The sequence below is a fragment of the Diabrotica virgifera genome, chromosome 5 (genome assembly GCF_917563875.1).
Source record: "Diabrotica virgifera virgifera chromosome 5, PGI_DIABVI_V3a".
In the NCBI taxonomy this organism is placed as follows: Eukaryota; Metazoa; Arthropoda; class Insecta; order Coleoptera; family Chrysomelidae; genus Diabrotica; species Diabrotica virgifera.
The window spans coordinates 116,326,646-116,342,529 of NC_065447.1; the positions used below are offsets into that span (position 1 = coordinate 116,326,646).

At 32.3% G+C, this 15,884-nt stretch overlaps 1 protein-coding gene across 2 annotated transcripts; it reads left to right on the forward strand.

The window, feature by feature from the left end:
* Window positions 1-1,384: 1,384 nt before the first annotated feature.
* Window positions 1,385-5,300, forward strand: LOC126885114 (uncharacterized). Of its 2 annotated transcripts, XM_050651542.1 has the most exons (4): window positions 1,386-1,785; window positions 1,939-2,183; window positions 2,480-2,578; window positions 2,869-5,293. In XM_050651542.1, the coding sequence occupies exons 2-4, from the start codon at window positions 1,946-1,948 to the stop codon at window positions 4,953-4,955; spliced, it is 2,424 nt and encodes an 807-aa protein (XP_050507499.1). In that variant the 5' UTR covers window positions 1,386-1,785; window positions 1,939-1,945; the 3' UTR covers window positions 4,956-5,293. The 2 variants fall into 2 exon arrangements, with proteins under 2 accessions (XP_050507500.1, XP_050507499.1); XM_050651543.1 differs by lacking the exon at window positions 2,480-2,578 and having other exon boundaries at window positions 1,385-1,785; window positions 2,869-5,300.
* The last annotated feature ends 10,584 nt before the right edge of the window (window positions 5,301-15,884 follow it).

Below are 15,884 nucleotides of genomic sequence, written 5' to 3' on the forward strand. Positions count from 1 at the left end.
TGAGAGTAGCTGAAAAAAGTGGAACGAGAGAAAAATCAAATCGAAAAGAAATACCTCTTTGATTCTGTAAAGTCCAAGAGAGTAAGTTACAAGAATTATCGTTATTAAAATTATTTGTGACACCAAGTAAAAAAGATACTTGGGTCTCAGGAGATTATTGTTGAGAGAAAGAGAGGAGAGAGTTTTGGAGTTTATTGAACGAGTACTGGCAAAAAAGAGGCCTGGCTTGTGTTTTGGAGAAATATTTGCTGGTATCCTGCTGGATTGTTTGCTGAGAACGGAGAGGGCTTTGATTGGTAGCCTAACATAATCAACAAGGAGGAGCTTTTTGGGTCAAGAGGAGACATAATTGTGTGTGAATCAAAAAGGTCAGTCAATAACCTATGTGATAGTTTTTTTTTTACAATACGAAGTTAATTTTTTTACGTAAAAGCATATCGACGGTGGAAAAGCAAAACACTTTAAGCGACATTTTGGTCAAAAATGACATTTATATATCACTGAAATCAGCATTTTTTTCTGCGTCGATTGGTAATAGTTTCATCACTCTCTGAGGACTTTGATGTCGCTTAAAGTATTGCAGTTTTGTGAATCATTTTTTATCATCGATAATTGTACCGACACAAAATTTTGTCAATTTCCGTATAGGTTGCTCTTAAGTTAACATCCGTTTGATATATTTGGCATTCCAATTGTTTATGCTTTCCCTTTTTAGCTAGCGAGAGGTGGTGAAATTGTTTTTCCTTACCCTGAACTATGTTACTAATAATACTTAAAGTGTTTTTCTGTGTTCATACTAGTTAGTGGTAGGTGACTTAAATTATTTTTCCTATCTAACATTTATTGCAGATCGCGTATTTAATGTGTTTTCCTCATATTTTCAGAATGGGTTGAATGGCGTTCAATTTGTTTTGCAAGATGTCTAATAAAATACGAAGTGTCGCTTAATGTAACGTATAAAAAATTATCACAAATGTTTTTAAATTAACCGACAGCATTACAATTTTTATAAATGGCGCCTAAATTGTTTTGACTTCAATTGTAAAGGATGTTTAGTGTCGTTTAAGATATACATTTTTCTGGTTATTTAATTAACGTGTCGCTTAATGCAACGTTTTTTTAACGAATTTTTTGCAAGTGACGAAGTTATAAATAGAAGTGCCAATCAAAGGTCGCTTCAGTCCAGAGTTGCCAGATTGGGGTATTTCCCCCCATTCTTGGGGTAATTTGAAAGCGTCTGGGGGAATTTTTTTAAGCAAAAGTGGTTGGGGGATTTTTTGGGGGAAGAATTATGGAGAATTTTAATTGTCGTGGTAAATTAAATTTGTGAATATACATATAAAGAACTGTGTATTCTACTGTCATATAATCGAAGACGAGAAAACCTATGAATTATTTCAGTGCCCTCTGTTGATAAGTACTATAATTTTGGTTTGCTGTTATCTACATTTGGGTACTACCGTGTACTACTGCTACTAATTCATTAGCTTTGTTCGCGGAGACAGTCCACGACTGGCCCCCGACTGACTCGCATGCGCAGTTCCGTTTTTAAGCGCTTGAAAACGGAACTGCGCATGCGCATTAGTTAGAAATCAGCCATGGACCGCCTCCACGAACAAAGCTATTAAATTTGGGGGATTTGAGCTTCAATTTGGGGGAATTTTAGTTTAAAAGTGGGGGATTTAGAAAATCGCATCTGGCAACTCTGCTTCAGTCAGTGATCAGCCGTTACGGGGAGATATCACGTTTGTTGAGACTTGTCGATAAGGTTGATAGTAGAACCGAGTAAGTAAATGATTACCTTTTGTTTATTAATTATCTTAAAAGTATCGGATTTATTATTAGTCTATGGTATTATTTTAAATAGAAAATAGTTGTTTATCTATTAAACTTGTCATACTTATTCATTAACTGCCTAATTCAAAAACTTTTTTACAGTTACGTGATGATGGACCGTAGGAAGTTTTATAAAAAAGTAATATCCGAATTCTCTCAGGTACGGGCTAAACGTAAATTATCCTTCGAAGACGAAATAGCATCAAACCCTACACAGGAACAACAATCTTCGGAATTAACTTCATTATTGGATAATAATCAACCCTTGACAAGCATTGAAAATATGGGTGATCATGTTTCATCTTCTAGAATATTTTATAAAAATCATCAGTCAATAAGTAAATTAGGTATGTATTATATTTAATAATCATTTATTCACTATATTTACCATTGTCTGATTTTCACTCCACTTTCGCCTATGTTGTCATCTGCCTTTATAAGGATAAAAGCGGCTTTTGTTTCTAATAAACGCATTGGTGGGATTGAAACGTAGGCGACTACCTGTTATATTTAAAGTAAATGACGAGTGTTTATTGTTTGGACTAAATTTTTCTTGAGATATGTTATGAACACAAAGCTTCTCTCTACACAAGTACTAATGGATACAATAGTTTGAGAAATAAATTGTAGTAATTTATTTCAGAAATACACAAAAACACCGATGTCCCACAAATAGAATGTTTGCAAAACAATAATACCGATGGCCATAATACTGAGACTCCACCAACCTTGGAAGGAATAGGTTCGTATTGGAATTTGTTATTTTCAATAATATTAATTTGCAATATTCAGCTAGTTGATAAAAGATAGATGATAATTTCGTATTTTAAATATCATTTTATAAAAGGGTAGACGATACACTATAGCAAACATTATCATTACACGGCTCTGAAATGCTCAACTTGCGAACGTTTTGGGTGCTTCATTTGTATGTACATTCATGATAATTTATTGTCAGTCTTTCTATTATTCATTCTTGTTATATTAGCCCTATTATGAAATATAAATAAAATATCATCTCTTTTATTTCAGTTGACACTGTTGCAGAGTTTCAACGGACTATTGATAGCAATGTAATTGATAGCAATGTAATAACGAACACAATGGAAAATTTAGTCGCCAAAGATGCTGCTTCTGATCCTATTAATATTAAGCAAAATACAAAACAATCCAAACGACCCAGACTTAACAAAAAGACATATTGTGAATTTATCTCCGATAATGAAGACCCGTTTTTTACTGATGGTTCTAGTTCGTGGAGTGATACAGGTAACACGTCTTCAGATACATCTACCCATAATAAGAGGCCTAAGAAAAAGATAGTCAAAAAAACACAGAAGGTAAGTAAGGAGTTAGCCAGTAAAACAGATGATATTGACATAGTTGGCGAAAAAGGTAAAAGAACAAAACGAATAAATTATAGAAAGAATAGAAAGGATCTTAAAAATAGAGGTCAAGAGTATACCCGAGCAGATGGAACAATACGTTCTAAAAGAGAAATTAAACCTAATCCTTGTATCGGGAAAAAATGCGGCAATGGCTGCCAGAATGTAACCGAAGAAAGAAGATTGTCATTGTTTCATCATTTTTGGAGTTTGAGTAGTGCTAGACAACGCGATTGGATTGTAAATATGAGCCGACGAAATTCAATCAAGAGAAAACGTTCAAAAGATAGTGGGAAACGTTCTTTTTCGTACGAATATTACATTAATGATAACGAAGATAGACGAAGAGTCTGCCAGCAGTTTCTACTTAACACCCTAGATATTACACAAACTTATGTACATTATACACTAACAAATTCCATTGAGGGATCTGCAAAAGATGATCTAAGAGGTAAAATTATACCTGCTAATAAAACTAAGGAAACTACACGACAAAGCGTTATAAACTTCATCAAAAAGTTGCCAGCACTGCCCTCTCACTACTGTCGAAAGGATACTACTAAACTTTACTTACCAGTAGAATTTAGGAACCAAAAAAATTTGTACCGTATTTACAAAGGCGAGAAAACATCCGAGGGAATAGACTATGTCAGTGAAAAAATTTTTTTAAACATATTTAATACTGAATTTAATATAGGCTTTCATATTCCTAAGAAAGATAAATGTCTCAAATGTATTAAATTTGATGCAGCAAACACTGAAGAGAGCAAAGCAGAAAAGGAAGACCACCTTATGGAAAAGAAAGCTAGCAAGGAAAGGTACAGTTTTCATCGTGAAATGAGTCAGAAACGCACAGATTTAATTTGTACATCTTTTGATCTTCAAAAGGTATTGAACACTCCCCATGGCGAAAGCATGTTACTCTATTATTCAAGGAAATATGCCGTATACAACTTATGTTTTTATGAAAATGGCAGCAGAGAAGGCTTTTGTTACATCTGGGGAGAAACTGAAGGAAAACGAGGGAGCAATGAAATTGCTTCTATTATCCAGAAATACATAGATCTAGTGGATGCACGCATCTCAGTGAAACACCTCATACTGTATTCCGATTCATGTCCCGGACAGAATAAGAATAGGATCATTTTGTCAGCCATTCATAATGCGCTTAAAAACTGTGAAAATATTGTAAGCATCCAAATGAACTACTTGCTCCCGGGACATACAGAGATGTCTGTTGATTCTATGCACTCTGTTATAAAAGGCGCTGTAAAAAATACTATTGTATGGGCCCCTTCGCAATGGGCTACAGTTTGTCAGTTAGCTAGAAAAGAACCAAAGCCTTATAACGTCAGTTATTTGGATCATACAGATTTCAAAGGTTATGGAACCTTTGCTGACAAATATTTTCGCGGTAATTTAACTGGAAAGATAAGCAAGATCAGAGTTGCTACTTTTAAAAAGTCTAAAATCAATCAGATGTCAGTCAAATATAGCATGAGATCCGATGAAGAAGAAGAAATTATTCCTATCATCATGGGAGGTATAAATTCAAAGGTCGTGGACCAATTGTACAAAACACCTTTGCCCATAACTAAAACAAAATATAACGATTTAAAAAAACTTTGTGATGATCAGGTGATCCCCAAATTGTTCCAAAAGGAATATATAAATTTACCTTCAGTTACAGGAATTGATACCCTCGCAGAAACGGATATAGACGACATTATGTAAAACTTTGTTTTAGATATTTAATTTTTGTTTTCATTTCACATCAGTTAGCCGTATATGTTTAATACCCAAACTTATTGTACACAAGATTTATCTTGTATAACGAGCGAGTTTTTGTTTTTATACTTTATTATATTAATATTATTTTCTAAACGTTATTTTATTTCTGATAACCGTCACCCTAGATATAGGTAAGTGTCGAATTAAAACTCTAGTGCAATAATTATGTTTAATAAGGTATTAGATGACTCATAATAATGTGCGTTTGTCGTTACAATTACTTCTTCAGTTTATTTTATTTTAGTTATAATAATAATGTTTTAAATTAAACTTCTTTTAAAAATATTAGTTTTTTTATTTTTTCCTTTACTTATTTAGTACAAGAATAGGTAGGTACTTAATTTATTCATTGCCTAATTTTTATTACTTGTTAAAGTACTTAAGTTGTTTTTCTCGAGGCATTTTAGAGAGTATTGCGTCATATAATTTGTTCTGCCTAGCAGATATAAAAGTTTACCAATGCAGTTGAATTGTTTTTATGCATCTCATAATTTGGTAAGAGTGGTGGTTAATGCGTTTTTCCTTACCCAAATAAAGTGTCTATGTGTACATTAAATTGTTTTGCCTTATTTTATATTTTGACTAAAATCATTAAACGCCACTTATTTTTATTTATATCTATCATTCTAGTTTCTAAACTGACCGTAGATAAAGAGTTTAAAAATTATGACATACCGTTATTTTTTGTATCGAAATAAGAGTAAAATTGAATTTTTAATGAATTTTTTTCGTAAAATTATAACTTTAATTGGCTCTCCTGTAAAGTTTAAAAAATGGCGCTTCAAGTGTTTTGCTTTTCCACCGTCGATATGAATTTAAGATTCCAACATTTCAAAAGTTTAATAGGAAGTATAAGTAATTTTGCGAATACCAAATTTGTTTGTTGAGCTGGTTTTATTAATGGTATCAAGAACAAAGCGATAAATATTTGTTTGAGTTAGATTAATTTATATGGTAAAAGTTTCTTTTGGACAGTTATACCCACAGAATTTAATTGATAAATTTACAGAACATTGCTTTTGATAATAAAGGTAATTGTATGTGCTTATTTATGATTTGTCTATTTATTTCCTTTTCCTATTTTATCCCGATAAGGATCAACTAAGAGATACTGAAGCCACAAGAAAGGATAAGTATAACCTAAGAGAACTTAATTAAATTTTTTATGACAAAAGGCACCCTGAAATTTTTTCTTAATTTTTATGATTGATTTGCGTTAATTAAATAATTAATCAAATAAATACTAACTAATATAAAAGTAATAGAAAGCAGATCATAACAACATGGCGCCTAACTTGGGGCCTTAAAGTATCTGGTTGTGAATTTGAAAGGATAGGAAACGGAAAAACAGGTGAAGGAAAATTTATTTGCCCCTTGGAAAAAGTTGATATATATACAATTTATGAAATATTTTTTTGAGTTATTTTTTTTTATCTAGGTACAATTTTACGTATTTATTTTATTTTTGATTGATTTGAATTTTGATAAATTTGAAAATTTTTGTGATAAATTGATTATATTTGGGGAAAGAAAAATTTTCGTCTCTACACCAAAAAAGGTATTTTCGAATTTCGTATCAGGCGAGGATAAAAATTTAACTACATGCCGAACCGAACACCAGAAGCAAAAGCAAAGAAAACAAAAAACAAGAGGAACATTTGGAACAAGAAGAACATATAGAACAAGAAAACATTTTCGAAACAACAATCATGGCAAGAGAAAAACAGGAATTATCAGGAATAGATAAATTATTACAACTCATGCAACTCCAGTGAAAAAAAAAATGGATGAAAATCAACGTGAAACGAAGAAAGCCATGAAAGAAACATCAAAGAAAATGGATAAAATGCAAGAAAATCTGGAAGAAACAAAACGAGTAATGCAAGAAAATCAGGAGGAAACAAAACAAGCAATAGAAGAAAACAACAGAAATATAGAGAGTATCAAAAAGGAAATGGTTAAAAAAAATCGAAGAGATTGCAGAAAAGAGCGAGAAACAGGAGATAGAGATTAAAGAAATAAAAATCAAAATGAAGGAGATAAACAATTGCCAGAAAAAGGAACTAGAAAATTTAGAAACCAAATTTGAAAATGCATTACAAGAAGACAGGCGAGAAATAGAAAGAAAAATGGAGGAAATGAGAAATCAACAAAGTTCCGGAGAAAGAAGGGAAACGATTATCCATAGTACAGAGGATGTGAAAATAAGATTTGGCGGGGACGTAATAAAATTACAGCCAGTAATTTTTATAAATAATTTAAAAAAGAAAGTACGATACATCGGTAACTTCAAAACAGCCAAAGAAACGATAAGGAACCATCTTAAAGATGAGGCGAGTTTATGGTTTGATAGCAAAGAAGAAGAATTGGACAATTTTCATAAGTTCGAGCAAAAGTTCCTGAGTTATTTCTGGGGAAAAATACAACAGATGGAAATAAACAAGAAGTTGCAAAATAGGAGGTACCATGATAGAATGGGTATTTCAGAAAAAACATATGCACTACAATTATACAACAATGCAAAACACCTACAGTACAATTATTCGTCCGAAAAGTTAGTAGAACTGACAGCCAGATATTTTGAAGATACCTTAGAAGATCACATAACTTTACAAAACTACAAAGATATCGACAGTTTGTGCCAATTTTTACAAATACGAAAAGCATGAATGAGACAAAGAGAAATAAGAAGATCGCAATAAATTTATAGACAACGCGAAAATCAAGACTATAGAGAAAGAAGCCAAAACTTTAGGAGAGATTATACAAGAAGAGAATTTATTCCGAGGAGTGAAAACGAAAATAGAGACAATGGAAAAGGAAACTATGAACAAAGAAATCGGCAATGGAACGAAGACAGATATCGAGAAAATCAAAATAAGAATAACACCCGCACATATCAAGAAGACTGAAATGATAATAGAAGGAATGAACAGGAAAATCGTGGAAACCGATACGGGTCCCACAGACCAAGAGAAAATAGAAGAGCGGTAAACAATACGCAAATAGGCGAATATGAGGATGAGAGACAAAGATGAGAAATTTTTGGTCACCCGAAGGAATTTATTAAATTGGCAGGAAATAATGATAAAAGAAGTGGAGTAAATTTAAAATTTGTAAATGGTTTTATCAATGAAAAACCGATTAAAATTATGATTGATACTGGTTCGGAAATTACATTGTTTAACAGGAAATTAATAGAAGAGGTTGATTTAACGAATTTAATTTACAAAATTCCCAGGGTAAATTTAGTGGGCGCAAATAAACGGACTTTGGAAACTATAAATGAAGGAATACGAATAAGGATACGATTGGGCAAGAAATTTTATGCACTACAATGTGTTAAAATGCCGAACATGATACATGATACGATCGTAGGAGTGGATGAATTGTCAGAAAAACATGTGATAGATTTCAAAAATAATACGATAAAAATCACAGAGGAAAAAGAAAAAGAACAGGACATTCTGGAAATGGACAAGGAACATGAGAAACGGAAAAAGGATACTGTAGACAAAAAACAAACGGTGGAAATGAATTTGGCAATGAAGCAAGGACAGAGAAGAAAGACGAGAAAGCAGCAGAAGATAAGTAAAGACAATGAAGCCTGGGATTCCTCCAAAAAGAGATATAAGCATAAGTTGCTTTTATTTTGGATGCTGATATAATCTGAAAAATCATTGAAAGCTGATATGTGTAAATGGTAAGAGTAAAGTTCTCGTGTTTGTGATTCCATAACAAATTTCAAGAAAAAACCAGGAAAAAACATCAAGATAACTGCTATCCCGACATGGTAAGTATTTGGTCCAACATTTAGTTTACTCTCAAAATTAACACCAAACTCTGATTTTACACGTATGATATTTTACCAAATAAATATTATTAATAATACACAAAAATGTAAATAATAATAAAATATATGATGTATCCTTTAAACAATTTATAGTTTAAAATAACATACTCTGAACCACATAATTTTTGTGGCTCCAAATTGCAGACCGTAATATTCAAGAATTTACTGATTTTTAGAGTTTTAGATTGTAAAGGGCCTGATGAGTGGTGATAATCAACCTTTATCACTATCCATACAAAAGGGTCACTAACAATATGCAGCAATTACAGATTCATAGCCCTTATTCCTTATTTAAGCCAAATCCTGCATACTGTTGTAATCGATGAACGGCTAATAGTCCATTGAAATGTTATATTTTTTAGGCCATGCCTTGTATTTGTTTGAGGAGTCAATTTTATTTTTTTAATGTGTAGGGGTATCAGTAGAAGCTTAAGTTCAAGTTTTTGGGATCGCCCCCTTGTCCCCCGGCCGCCATCTTGGAAAAGGGGTGAAAAAGGGTTTTGCGCTATATCGTGTAAACTACCAACCCTACAGAAAATCTAATACGACATAAAATGTAGCAAATTAAATTTTCTACAATTTTGTTTCTATTACCTTTTATCGTCAGGTGACCAACAAAAAAGATATAAACAAAAATAAGTAAAAATTTTAACAAGTTTCCTTTTGGGGGCTATAACTTATTTTCAATTAATTTGATAAAATAACATTATAGCCATTTTGTAGGAGGGTTTTTCAGCGAACAATTTCCACTATAAAGTTGTTTAATTCTATTTATTTATCTAGGTTTTACAGCGCTCCAAACTTGACCAGATTCTCGAAAACCTTGCGGGTGGTTGCCATCTCATCTCGGGAGTGGGAATTTTTTATTTCATTTTAAGATTGTAAGTCGATGTCTAAAGTAATTCTAAGAAAAAAATGTTTTTTACATTGTCTTCGTAAAACTAATATTTTTCGAGTTGTTCGCGGTTGATAGTAGGCGAGCGGGAGATACCCCTAAAATGACCAGGTACTGACCACAGAGAGGTGAATGGCTAATTTTATTCATACTTTATATTTTTGAAGGTGCTGAAAACGAAAATGAAGTTTATATTGAATTTTATGTGGAGGAACATTGTCAAGATCGCAATTTTAATCTAAAAATAAAAAAAGAAATCACGTTTTTTGCGTTACCTCGCTACAGCTCTGTTCAATTTTAATATTTTTTTCTGAAATTTTTACAGTATATAGCTCTAACATTTTTGAAGAAAACAGTACTTGCTTTAAGCTTTAATTCTTATTCTGATCTGATTCTAAGGTTATGAATTTTTAAAAGAAAAAGGTGCGGATTTGTGCATTGCAAAGTTTATTCGCAAAAGTTAAGTGACGCAATTTAAAATATACCCTTTTAATCACGTTTATGTTAGGGATGGCGGTTTTTGACAAAACACCGGTTTTCGGTTATACCGTTTTTTCTTGCTTACGGTTTAACCTGCCGGTTTTCGGTTTTTTTAATCCAATAGGCTACAATGTTACATTTACAATGCACTTTAGTTTGCGATACTCCACTCGATTCGATACTCGATATCAATATGATCAAAATTACTACTATAGAAAGAACATCAATATCAGTATAAATAACACAATTTTTAATAAAACCGTTTTATTCTATTAATTATTATATTTATTTATTATTTTATTATTATTATTATATATTTATTGATTATTATTAAAAATAATATATATTGTTATGATCTGCTTTCTATTACTTTTATATTAATTAGTATTTATTTGATTAATTATTTAATTAACGCAAATCATACATACAAATTAAGAAAAAATCTCAGGGTGCCTTTTGTCATAAAAAAATTAAATAAGTTCTCTTAGGTTATACTTATCCTTTCTCGTGGCTTCAGTATCTCTTAGTTGATCCTTATCGGGATAAAATAGGAAAAGGAAATAAATAGAAAAATCATAAATAAGCATACACAATTACCTTTATTATCAAAAGCAATATTCTGTAAATTTATCAATTAAATTCTGTGGGCATAACTCTTCAAAAGAAACTTTTTTTTGTCCAAAAGAAACTGGAAAAGAAATAAATAGAAAAATCATAAATAAGCACATACAACTTTCTTTATTATCAAAAGCAATGTTCTGTAAATTTTTCAATTAAATTCTGTGGGCATAACTGTCCAAAAGAAACTTTTACCATATAAATTAATCTAATCCAAACAAATATTTATCGCTTTGTTCTTGATACCATTAATTAAACCAGCTAAACAAACAAATTTGGTATTCGCAAAATTACTTATACTTCCTATTAAATTTTTTAAATGTTGGAATCTTAAATTCATATGCTTTTACGTAAAAAAAAATAACTTTTGATTATAAAAAAAAGTATCACATAGGTTATTGACTGACCTTTTTGATTCACACACAATGATGTCTCCTCTTGACCCAAAAAGCTCCTCCTTGTTGATTATGTTAGGCTACCAAGCAAAGCCCTCTCCGTTCTCAGCAAACAATCCAGCAGGATACCAGCAAATATTTCTCCAAAACACAAGCCAGGCCTCTTTTTTGCCAGTACTCGTTCAATAAACTCCAAAACTCTCTCCTCTCTTTCTCTCAACAATAATCTCCTGAGACCCAAGTATCTTTTTTACTTGGTGTCACAAAATAATTTTAATAACGATAATTCTTGTAACTTACTCTCTTGGACTTTACAGAATCAAAGAGGTATTTCTTCTCGATTTGATTTGTCTCTCGTTCCACTTTTTTCAGCTACTCTCACTATCAAAACAAAACACTAGTACCTGCTTCTGAACTACTCACGAAAACTATTGACTGCTCCTTTCGGATGCCGGTAACACAATAATCCCTCTTTCCAAAACTATCTGAAAATTCAACCTTCTCTCCTTCCCATTAAAATTGCCAAACCAATCAGAGACATTTCTTCTTCCCCACTCTTTTTTTCATTCAAAAAAACCACTCATACCTTTAAACATATTCCTACCGTCATAATAATTACATTCGGGAAATTCTACATAATTTACTCGGGGTTAAACAAAAAGAGATTAAAATTCCAAACTTTCTTTACCTTAATTTTCTAAGAACTAATTACCTATGGCTTCTATCTTTTCCCGTTATAATCAATCGGTTTAAAATAATAATCCTAAATAACTTTCACTTCACTTTTTATTTACAAAAATGTTTTTAATTCTTCATGGAAAACTTCATTAAGGAGAAACCACCTTGCGTGAAAGCCAACTTCTAATAAATATTTACAAATCAATATACAGGGTGTATCAAATTTATGTGCCCGCGTTATATTAAAAAAAATTTAATTTTTATTCTATCTTTGATTGCCAAATTGATACATAATAACATCCCCACCTTGTTTTGAGATAAAATCGTTATTAACAAGTGCAACAAAAAATGATTTTCTCTCGACAACAACACTTTTCTATTGTGTCAAATTATTGAGTCCCACCTGAAAAACAATTGGTTCCTTTTTCCCAGTGTCTGTACTTAGATGGGATAGGGTACGATTTCGATCGATTATTTCCTTAGTCTTTAACCTCAAATGAATGTTCATACTTATTGGATACTCTGTTTTCTTCATTTATTCAATTTTCATACTCCCTCAATATTACACGCAGTTCCTTCTCCTTTTCTTCTTCACATATCAATTTTCTTTCGTTTTCTTCCGATTCTTTACACATGTTTATTGTGTATTCTGCCTCCTCCATTTTGCATACTTTTCCTTCAAATACCACAGTTTCAATGGTATCTCTTTCGCCTTCTTTTTCTATTCTGATCTCTTCTTCTTCTGGGCTCATCTCTTCTTTTGAGGAATCCCAAGCTTCATTTTCTTTTGTCAATCTTTTTTCTTCTTCTTCTTCTCTTTCTTCTTCTGGGCTCGTCTCTTCTTTTGAGGAATCCCAAGCTTCATTTTCACTCTTTTTTCTTCTTTTTCTTCTTCTGGGCTCATCTCTTTTTGGAGGAATCCCAGGCTTCATTGTCTTTACTTATCTTCTGCTGCTTTCTCGTCTTTCTTCTCTGTCCTTGCTTCATTGCCAAATTCATTTCCACCGTTTGTTTTTTGTCTACAGTATCCTTTTTCCGTTTCTCATGTTCCTTGTCCATTTCCAGAATGTCCTGTTCTTTTTCTTTTTCCTCTGTGATTTTTATCGTATTATTTTTGAAATCTATCACATGTTTTTCTGACAATTCATCCACTCCTACGATCGTATCATGTATCATGTGTCAAAAATTATTACTCGGGGGTTTTTGTGTCGTTGACGACTAATATGACATCTGAAGTGATCTACAGAGTACCTGGTACCCAGGACACCTACTGTTTACCTCGTTTTTAGGAGTTTTTGGCAAATTCATTAAAGAATTGGTCAAAATTCATTACTAGGTGGGGTTTTGGGGTCGCTTAAAACGAATATGACGTCGTAAGTGACCTCCGGAGTACCTGGTACCCAGGTTACCTACTGTTTAACTTGTCTTCTGGAGTTTTCGGCAAATTTATTAAAAATTAATTAAAAATTGTTTCTTGGAGCTTTTGGGGTCGCTGAAGACGAATATGACATCGGAAGTGATTCTGGAGTACCTGGTGCCCAGGGTATTTACTGTTTACCTCGTCTCCTGAAGTTTTCGAAAATTTTGATAAATAATCAGTCAAAACTTGATACTTGATAGTTTTTGTGCTCGATGAGAACGTATTTAATATCGCAGACGATCTTCTGAGCAACCTCTATGTGATAGAGTTTTGTTTTATATCTTTAAAAAATATCACATTTTTTTTTAAATTTGGCGCTTTAAATTCTGTGGGTAGCATTGGTGAATCTTTATGAAAGCGATGGTATCACTGCGTGTGAAAAGAAGGAGAGAATAGAGAAAGTAAAAAATACGATCTCCTGCTTAAAATATATCCGTAGCTTAGTGCTAAAAGGGCCAATGTCAATATTTTACTGTTTTGTACAGTTTAATTTAAAATTTAATATTGACAAAACAAAACTCAACAAATTTACATTGGCCATTTAACACCAAGTGACCAAGGCACAGTATGTGGCTAATACAGTATACTGTCTATTTATACTGACGCTGAGGCTTTTACAAAACATGTCCATTTTTTATGGACCCGTAGGTCGAGTGTACATAACCTCAACTTTTTTAAAACTTATAACTCTTTTTTTTTGAGATGGCTGCAGGTCCAATTTTTTGCATTTTGTGTATTTTATCAAAAACTATCTCTCTAATTTTTTTCAGATTTTTCCGTCAGCTGCGTCATCTTGAAAAATCCGGAAATCTGTTTTTTATGGGGTCTTTGAGGATTTTCTCCATTTTATAGACTTCAAAATATATCAACTCAAGGATTTGATAGTAGATTATGTGTAATTTGAAATAACTAAGTATTTTGGAATATTCAAAAATTGGCCCAAACACCTTTTTCAAGCTATGTAAGGGTTTTTGCGGGTTTAATGATATTTTTTGAGATCGATACAGCCTTAACATATCTTTTTTAATTTTTTTACGTTATATCTGATTAAAAAATAAGACTCATCGCATATTTAGCCGACCACCCCTTCCCCTGTCCCCACAAAAACGTCTATATTTCTCTTTTTTGGTATGTCGCTATTCACCTACTACCATCACGTTAGTTGTAATGCGGGGACTAGCTGGCTGAAAATTTTCACTTGGGGAAAAGATTAGCAAACCTATGCCTCTCTGATGATGCCTCTAATAGGAGGCGAAATCGTCGATTAGAGTGCAGGTTTGCGTTAAAGTGAAAATTAAGAAAATTAAGTGAAAATTAAGTTTCGCATTGCAACTGAATAAAAATGGTATAAGTACATTTTTATTTTAAAACGTTATAAGTTTTATAATGTTATAAAAAAATTTAAAGTTATGTATACTCGACCTACGGGTCCATAAAAAATGGACATATTTTGTAAAAGCCTCAGCGTCACGTGTAAATTTTTGAAATTTTTCAATCCAATATTGCAACCCAACCAAAAAAAAACATAAATATAAAAATCTACGTTTATGGTTGTGGGGGGGAGGGATAAGGAGGATGGCGAGCTAAAAATCAGCGTAATATCATTTTTTTAATTGCATAGAACGTAAAAAAATTTAAAAAAAAGGGAATTCTGGGAGTGAGCTCATTTTGCCTATCTTAACCCTATCGTACCCTTTCAGGTCGCCGGTGACCACACCTTGTGAAAATCGTCCACTAATTTCAGCATTAAAAACTTGGGACATAAGTACATGGAATCACGATTTTTGCTCCAGATGTTAAAGAACCGCTTGGATTGACATGAAATTTAGCATAGGTACACATAGCTAACGTGTCAATGAAGAAAAGTACTATCGTGCCGATGTGTGCTTTTTTCCTAGGGGTGAGTTTCACCCCTTCTCGGGGGTGAAAAAATGTACGTTTAACATAAGTCCGGAAGTGGACAAACTGGCTAATTCTAAGTAACGTTTGTTCTAAAGCATTTTTTCGCTAAGTTTTCATTTTTCGAGTTACTTGCGAGTAAATAAAAAAAGTTAATTTTTAAACAAAAAATAAAACACGTTTTTAGGCGGTTTTTTGCAAATAACTGAAAAAGTAAGTAGTTTATCGAAAAACATTCGTAGCAAAAATGTAGCTTCTAAAAAAGTAAAAATAATGGTGTATGCATGAATCCTCTAGAGCCAGTACAAGCACAGTTGTAGCTAATGAAATATAGGATTATATCCGTCAAATTTCAAAGCGAATATTTCAACGCGAAATAACCAAACAATTACCTATGCGTTTTTTGAGGAAAACTCATTATAACGTTGCATAAACTCATACATTTCTTAAAATCAGTACAAATACGTTGCAAAAACATAAAAGCCAATATAATCAAGTTACGCTCAAAATAAAGTTGATCCCTTTTTTTTGGTCAAAAAACTCGGGAAAATCACCCCTAATTAGCATATTAAATCAAATTAATCATTACCGCTTCACAAGGTACTTTATTTATGTACTATTTATAGGATGTGCA